At 37.0% G+C, this 8,831-nt stretch overlaps 2 protein-coding genes across 2 annotated transcripts; both read right to left on the reverse strand.

Annotated features, from left to right (window-relative positions):
• Positions 1–2,575, reverse strand: LOC308688435 (uncharacterized protein). The gene is made up of 3 exons (XM_081361455.1): positions 2,436–2,575; positions 1,486–1,818; positions 1–1,389 (listed from the first exon to the last, which is right to left on the reverse strand). The coding sequence occupies exons 1-3, from the start codon at positions 2,509–2,511 to the stop codon at positions 1,289–1,291; spliced, it is 510 nt and encodes a 169-aa protein (XP_081217581.1). The 5' UTR covers positions 2,512–2,575; the 3' UTR covers positions 1–1,288.
• Positions 2,576–4,338: 1,763 nt separating this feature from the next.
• On the reverse strand, positions 4,339–5,595 carry LOC308688921 (OX-2 membrane glycoprotein-like; the record flags this gene model as incomplete). The annotated part of the gene is made up of 2 exons (XM_081362357.1): positions 4,339–4,658; positions 5,241–5,595. Coding segments are annotated over 2 exons (675 nt in total), but the record flags the coding sequence as incomplete, so codon positions are not given.
• Positions 5,596–8,831: the final 3,236 nt, after the last annotated feature.

The raw sequence follows: 8,831 nt of genomic DNA on the forward strand, positions 1-8,831 counted from the left end.
GACACAAAATCACTATAATTTTTAATCCAACATTTTAATCAAGTCTTACAATGGGGAAAATTATCAATGATCATTGGATGGACAAAAAATTTACATTGATGATAGGTCATTCATGAGAGAAAAATGCATTCATCAAAATGGGCATGTGACACACTGCCACATCAGAAAGAAAAGGACAGCACTTCCTGGAGCTTTTATCCTAAAAGTAAGTATTAGGGAATTGGCCAAGAGTACTGATTTGCAACACATGATAGTTATTGTAGTTATATGTTAACTTATCATGCATTTACTCATTTCACTTGCACAAAAACAGATTCAGTATTCCTCAAAATAAATAAAAACTGTAAAGCTGAGTGAAACAGAAATATCACACAAACCTGCAATGAGTAAAAGTAATTTATAACACAAATATACTTTATTTAATTTCACGTTATTAACCAATGTCTTTGCTGCTGACCTTCAACAATCTAATTCAACCATATTAATAAGCAAAAATGACTTTAGATAAACATAACATTTGAGTTTTTTGCTAAAGAGTATTGCACTTTCTGCATCCTATTCTTCTGCAATCCAGAATGGCAGCACATCTTAAAGGTTTGTTTGAGCTGCACCCTCTGTACAGGTGTGAATTTGCTTTTCCTTCCGCCTGAGGCTTATTCGTTTCACTCTTGGTGTGAAAGGGCCTTTACATTTGCCAAAAATAGAACTTTTTTTTGTTATTAAAAAAATAGACATGCAAGACCAGCCCAAGTGAGAAAAAAGTAACATAATGCATTACTTCCCATAAAACACATACTTTCCATTGTATTGCAAGTCCACTCTCAAATGCAAAAAATAAATAAATAAATGCATTAGTCCCATCACTGAGCTGATCACAACTGTGGAGGTTCATGTTCTTTTTGGCGAGGCGAGCTTGGTTTCAGTTTCAGCCACAAGCCTGGACCGTTGCATTGAAATATTCCATTGCATTTAAAATGAGTGTTGCACAAAAGATCATTTATATACAGACTGTGCAATTCATCATCTCTTTGACAACTTCACATACTCAGTATATATTATCTTTTAGGCAATAAGAATATTAAAATATAGAAATAAGATTTCAGTTTATGGTGATTTAGGCTTAAATTGGAACCAATAAAGAACCATTTTATTATTACATTTTTTAACGAACTAAAAAAAAAATCAGGTAGCCAGCTCTACAGCAACCTTTAAATTGAGCTGGTAAAGTATATATACAGTAGGTGTTGAAACCTTGTGTTGGTTCATACAGAAAACACAATGTCATTTACTAACGGCTTAAAAATAAGATGGCGCTGAGTGCCAGCACAGCTTCGTCTGCCTTTAACTGGCCACTCCACCTTGAGGCCTTCAGACCTTTGTTTGGATCAGCTGTAGAAACAGGTTTTTCATATTAATAAATGTTACACACAAGAACATTGTAACAACCGTGTAACAATCAAAGTAATGTTTTGTTTCAGTTCAAACCTGTGACATTGAGGTACACAAGATGGCCTTTCGCTTGAGTCCCACTATTGAGACATTTGGCATCACACTGGTAGAATCCACTGTCCTCAAGGCTCAAGGAATTGAATGAGAGGAAAATGTTCCTGTTCCTGAATTGTTCTTTTTCGGTTTCATTTACTGTGATTAAATATTGGTTCGGATCTGTAATGGGCTTGGACTCTTTTTCATTGGGTTCTGTGTACCACCAATTGGTCACAATGTCACAGTGCTTCATCTCATACTGCACCTCACACTTGAGAGACACAAAATGGCCTTCAGTCTTCGTCAGCGGTTCACGTGAGTATTTCACAAGCACTGTACATGGGGAATATTTTGTATTTCATTAAGCCCGTCAAAAATGTTGAATGCATTAAAAAAGACCTTAAAATTTGACAACAACCCAGCTGGCAAAAGTATGTTGTAAGAACGTTTTGCTAATGTTCCGATTAAGTCATGAAAACGCTATTTCAGAATGTTAAAAATGTCCACTTTAAAAAAAATCTTGGTTCTTGGTGAATGTCATATAATACTTGCAAAATGATCAAATTGAGAAAACACTCCCTTAATGTTTTTTGTTTTATAATTTTTCAAGTATTATGGGAACATTAATTTTGAACGTACTTTGAATCATCTGAAAAAGTAAGTAGCAATGTTTAATACACATTTGACTAATGTCTAACTAAAATGTTTAAACCATGTTTAAAAATGTTTAATATGTCTAACCATGAATGATATAAACAACACTTTTGTGCAAATGTTCGATGACGTTATTAAAGACCAGATAACTTTGATCTAACGTTCCGTTATGTGGAAGAACATTTGTTCATAACTTTGAACCTTGGCAGAAAGTTAGCTGTTAGCTGGGAAAGCTTCATTAAAAACAAATGTGTCTGATTAATATACATAAATGTGAGTCGAGAAGTGAGACTTACCCCCTGCTAGAGACGATAGCAGACTGCAGAGAACAACCATTGTAAGAAACAGAGAAGACGGGTGAAAGATCTGCATGTTTCTTTAGTCAGTTAGTCAGAAGAAAATGGCTAGCTTGAACATGGCTACCTGAAGTTTGTCTGAAGCTCTAACCACATCGAGAGGACTTCCTTTGAACTTTGCAGATGCAGCACTGCTGCATCATTTTAGACAGGCAATCACAGGCCACACGGCTGCTGAAAAAAGAGGCAGCAAAGAACTGCTACAAGTTACAAGTTGGTCGTTTGAGGGCGCAAAAACTTTAAAAGAACTTGCCGCTATACTTCAAGTTGTGTAGGTTTAGACCTTGTACAGGAATCATGCCTAAACTTTTACCGCTAGCAAGTGGTTACTGCTTCATTTTCAGTTCAACCAGACCAGTTGACCTTTCTTTTCACTTCACTTCTTTTTTCAAAATCTGCAGTGTTATAAATAGTCAGAACTTTTTAGATTTTTTTTTTTTAACTAGAATTACTCAAAATGCTATATGACACTATGATTATAAGGGGATTTCAGGAAGTTGGTTAATCTTACATATGATATTTTTAATCTTGTTATCTGTGTGTCACACTAATTTGTTGACATCATTTATGTGCCCTGCATACATTTCCTGTGTTTGCCACACTTCTTCCCTTTTTGGGGTTACGCATAGAAATGTAAGTAATGTTAATGCAGCAGTTGACAAGTTGTTTTTAATTCAATGCAAGTTCAAATTGTTAGACATATATTGTAACATACATATACTGTAACAAACACAAACACTTTATACTCTTCATTTACTTTCCACTTGTACTTCTTGTAATCTTCCTGCAATGAACAAATAGCAATAGTACAAATACTACCAATGGTAACAAAAGAAGTCATCTCTCTGAGCAGGCTTTAGAGTTTCCTGCAGGAAACCACAAAACAGGATCTGATTCCAGTGATGACATAACTTTCACTTTGTTTCACAATGTTGAAAACTAGGTTTTTCACCCTTTAAATTCTCGGTTTGACAGCAATGACATAATTTGAACAATGACATCATGAAAACATCAAAACTTGCATTTATGAATTTATAAATAACTGTCACATACATACTCAGCTCCAGAGGAATTACATTACATTCAAGCAGTACATTCTTAAAGTGCAAAAGTGCAAAATATGCTGACATAGTGGCAAAAATATTCTGTTAATGTAATTTAATACAATTAATGCAATACTACACAGTAATCTACACATAAATATGTAAAATAATATGTTTAAAAAAAATAAATTAAATAAATACTAAAAATATTTCCTTTAAGGAACATAAAAAAATTCACATTCACAAAGATCATGAGCAAAAACAAAATGCATTCTAGGAGGTAGCTGCAGAGTTAACATTCCTCGTTTGAGTCATGAAGAGATTTCATCCCAAAACTGTCTCCTTGGTGGGGAGAAATAAAATTATTTAATTAGTTTGTTATTGACATGCTGTTCTTAATAGACGACAGTATGTGGGGTTGCATTAACCAATTTAAACTAGAGGGATAGAATTTTGCGGCTTACTCTTTAGCTTGGTGTGAAGACAGATGGCAAAAATGACAATAATCACAATAGCCATGACAATGATGACTGAAAATGTGATGACGTAACTTCTTGGTGTAGTGTTGTTCGCTGTAAGACAAGAAAATATATTTTTCATTAAATAGTGAGAAAAATTATTGCAGTCAAAAACTGCCAAAATGGCAACAATGAATGTGTGGCTTAATTGGTTTTGCTCTTTTGTCTCTAAAAATGTGTTTCAAGTTGTAACATCTAAATTGTACTTATGTCAACAATATTTCGTTTGACTGAATCAAGTGACTGTAGAAAGTAACAACTGCACATTTTCTTAATGCGATTCTAGCCGATGTTGAACCTGTTACCTTTATCATCTTGAGGCACGTAGATTTGGTCACTCTTCTCCACACTGTCACTCTGAGCCAAACATTCCACGAACTTCCCATGAAACTGTGACAGTGGAATTGTGATGTTACTTGTAATGGTGGTTGAACTGTCTTCGTTGAGGTTAGTGAAATTATTTGAACTAAAGTGCTTCAGGTCTTTCTCTGAGGATTTCCATTGAATTGTTGGAGTTGGTTTACCAGTGGCTGAACATGAGACTACGACATCTGAATCAGAAGTGGGTGAAGGATTCACTTCCGCTTTTATTTCTGAGATACCTGGAAAATACCAGCAAGATAATGACTTAAATGACTTAAACAATGACAACTAAACTATAAAAACTTCTAAATATAATTTTGTGTGTGTATATAATATATATATATATATATATATATATATATATATATATGTGTGTGTGTGTGCTTAATATTTTGCAGGTACAACTGTGACAACATGCCCCGCCACAAAAGATCAAACGTGCGAGTCAAGATATAGTACAAGTTATGTGCTGTTTTTATTCATAAAGTGACTTTTAAAATTAAATTTATATTTGAGTACAAACTGCTGCAATTAGCCCGTATACCAAACTGTACCTTGGTATCATCACAGTAATGTTTAACTTGTCAAACATGTCAAACCACTGTTTTGGCAAAAATAACTTGTATAAAATTGATAAAATTACACATTTAAAAAAAACATGTGACACATAACCTTCCACAAACTGATATGCCCCAGTCTAAAATACAGTTCAATGTTTTGGTTCAAAACTGCCTTTGTTAATTGATCCTTGTGTTTCTGACTCAAAATCTGATTGATAAGCTTAGTGATTTCCCTTAGTTTGGTTGCAGGTATTTACCTACCTTTAACAGTGAGGCACATGGTTTTTCGTATGGGTCCTGATGGATACACTTTGAAGGAACAAATGTAGCAAGCCTCATCTTCAAATGTTATGTTTTTGATCTCAATCGATGTTGAATTAAATGTCGCCAGAGTTAAATGGACTTTTCCCACATACTGCTCATCCACATTATCCTGGAATTGTTCGCTGAATGTTGCGAGAGTTTTAACATCTTCGTGCGTGCGCACGGTGCGCACCCGCTGCCAGGTGACATGTTTGACTCCAGACGCGAAGGGCAGCGTACACGAGAGTGAAGCATCCTCACCCAGCACGACATCTCTGTCTCCTCGTGCTACAATATCTGAAAGGTAAGCTGTCGAATGAAAATAAACAAGTTATTAGTTTGCAAGCTTAACACAGTTTTGTCCTAAAAAGAAATGCAATGTAGGCTGTTGAATAAAAAGTAGGATTCTCATTACTAACCTCTGTTTATGAAGCTTAAAATTAGGATCAAGTTCAACAGACACAACATGTCGAATGTTTGGCATGGTCCGTTTGTAATCTGACTCAAATATATAGTCGAATAATCGAAAGTAAAAGGAGAAATTCCCATGCAATTACGCGCCTTACTGGTTGTGAGTTCACAAAAAGGGCTTCCCCAGTCTCGCGTAACTCACGTGATAAAAAGAAAATACATTGAACATTGTAAAAAACATTTTTTGATGAACATGTTTTAGAGTTCGTTTTGTGATATTTCTGTCATAGTTTTGGAGACTGGAAAAGAAAAAGAAAATACTCGTCATTAACATTAAAAAAAGAAGAAATGAAACATGAGTGCAATATTAATAGATAGCTACAGCCTACATGAAAAAAAAATACAGTTAAGTTCCTGCATTCATGTAATTTGAATTGCCTACGTCACCATGTGAATTTCCTATTTAAATGGCAGGATATTTTGTATTATGACAGGTAAAATGAGCCACCACTTTTGGAAAGGAAATGCCCATGTTAAACAGGAAGTCTCACATTTCCCAGAAACTAATCTGCAAATGCAGAAATGGTTTGTATATTTGCTGTCTCACGTAAATGTATCGTGGCAAATCCGTGAATTCATCACAGCAGATTCACCACTCCACATTAGCAAAGCCTGTTCACTCCAACAACGCCCTATTAAGTCCTATTGGTTGTAGTTCCAAGCAGAGTTCCACTGGGGGCGCTCGCCATGAGTGCAAAATGAATGGGAGTCAATGGGGCTAGACGGCTAAATTTGTCTCCCTCACCCGATTGCCGTTGAGAAATCTCAGATTTGATTGTAGGTTTTGCAAGTTTAACATGGGTTATAGATCTAAAGTTGAATGAACGAGTACTTATTTCTTTTCGATTTCTTACAGGTTGAGTTGTTGTTGCCCATAACACGCTAGCATTCTGCTTGACGTCAGCATTCTGACGTCAATGACATTTTGAAAGACTTTTTAAAGCAAATAAGTGACTCTAAAAAATCTAACACCAAGCAATGTGTAATTTCTTTGCATCCCCTTTCGAAAACAACATTCAAATTACTAGACAAAAAAATATATCCTAAGAAAAGTGGATTTTGAGCGGTATAGCTCCATAGACCTCCATTCATTCTGCACTCGTCCTGTGAGCGCCCTAAAAGGAACAAGAGTGGAACTGCAACCGGAAGTTTATTGAGTGGCACTTCTCTCCTCATTAGACAGGCTTGTTTGAGATGAGCAAAATCTGCGCAGAATCAATCACCGGTGATCAGCGCGAGATGCATGCCGGTTAGAAATGTGTCCGAGTGCTGTCCGCCTTGCTCTGATGTCATGCTGACGTATGTCAAAAAACTCTCGCGACCGCAAGGCGCACGTGTCGGATTCTGCAGTTGAGCGCAGTTGCTGATGACACAGCTTAATGTTCATTGGTTTAAACTTTAAACAACCGTGATGTATTGTTCTCTTTTAAAAGGTTTGATTTTAAAACTCTGATATCATGTTTTATGTGTGTGTGAATATTCCCAAACTATCTGACAGTACGATCTCTATGGGTTATGCAATGTAATTTTTATTAAAAAAAAAACTAAAAAAAAATCACATATGTCTGTATTAAAGATAAAAAGATTGATAAACATGTATTTGGAATGGAATTAAATAAGTAGGCTAATTTGGGTGTCTTGTTCATTATATTTATTTTCATATAAAAGCAACAGAACTTAAATTCCATCCAGTTTATTAGCAACACTGTGCACGAGCTTGAATCCCGCAATATCCATCTTTGATCTTACAGGTGTCAGATCCACTGCGTGAAGAGAGAACTGTCCGGCTTGCCTGCGCTTTTTTCACTCCTCCTCTCACTGCAGCCGTCTACTCTCGCATACATTTCAGGCGAGGCAAGTCGCATCTCAAACAAGCCTATTCTCTGACATTAGGTTAGCCTGGCTCCGCCCTCCTGCGTACTTCCGCTCAATTTTATTTCCCTTCAGGTTTTCTCCGATAATTTTTTTGGCGGTCCAATCAGCGAACAGAGGGAGTGGCTGAGAACGATGACGTTGAGGTCGTGCGCTAGTTTGAGTTGTAGGGTTACGTCACGACCAAACGTTAGTGATTGGTTATGGCAGATCCAGAGTGGCTCTGGGCAGATCCATAGACAGTATAAGAAGTGGACAGAGCCATCTCATTGTTTCTCAATTGAGCTGAAGCCCATTTTTAGCGAGATTTCTTAGCACTTCCTTTCCTGACGCGCAGACTCAAACTGAGCTTGACGACGTAGATGTGGCGTGAGCAACCCGTCTGTCTTCTAGTAGCTGTGCCAAGAGAAATCTGAATCATTCCCTTCCGAATCTTGCAGAGACGGAGAGTGTGAGTAGGAGGTGTCCATGAGCTTGGAGCAGGAGCAACTTTTGCTAGGTATTCTGATTCATTATTTTGTCATTTTGCCTCCACGTCTCCCCGATTGCCTGCGAGCTTCTCCTCCTGTCCATACGGTAATTTCTCTACTGTGCGACAGAGAGTCGCGTGGTTATGACTCAATCGTTAGCCTACTTTTACAAAAACTGCTTCTATGGGGCCATAACATAAGCTACAAGGTAATGGAGTCGTGTAATTGTCGTGTTTCTTTAGAAATAAATAATGGACAAATGGAGTCTTCAAACGCCTCAGATGTAAAGTTATTCACTGTCAAAGTGACGCCAAAATGAATGGGAGTCAATGGGATGCTAACAGCAGGTGAAGTTCTGCTACAAGATGGTGGCACGCGGCCGGCTTCAACTTCCGGTCGACTTTCTTCCCGCTTGGGCAGATCCAATAGTTTTAAACTTCAACAGAGTACCTACAAGGAAGTTAACCAAAGAGTTGGTAAGTCCCGCCCCTTCCGCTAACCCCACTGGACATCTAGGTTGAAAAATCGTCAATGCAAGTGAATGGGAGAAAATAATTATTTTCTGGTCCCGTTTGAATTGTGCCATGAATGGGAACATATGTTGTCTGTGAATTTTTAATATAGTTTTTCGACTTACCAGCTCTATAGAGGTTAACGCTTGTCATTGGAGAGAGGCCAGACTCTCTGTACAAATGAAATGTACGAGAGTCTGGTAGAACCATTAGGCTACTGTACA

Source organism: Scardinius erythrophthalmus, assembly GCF_964197995.2.
Source record: "Scardinius erythrophthalmus genome assembly, chromosome: 3".
Taxonomy (NCBI): Eukaryota; Metazoa; Chordata; class Actinopteri; order Cypriniformes; family Leuciscidae; genus Scardinius; species Scardinius erythrophthalmus.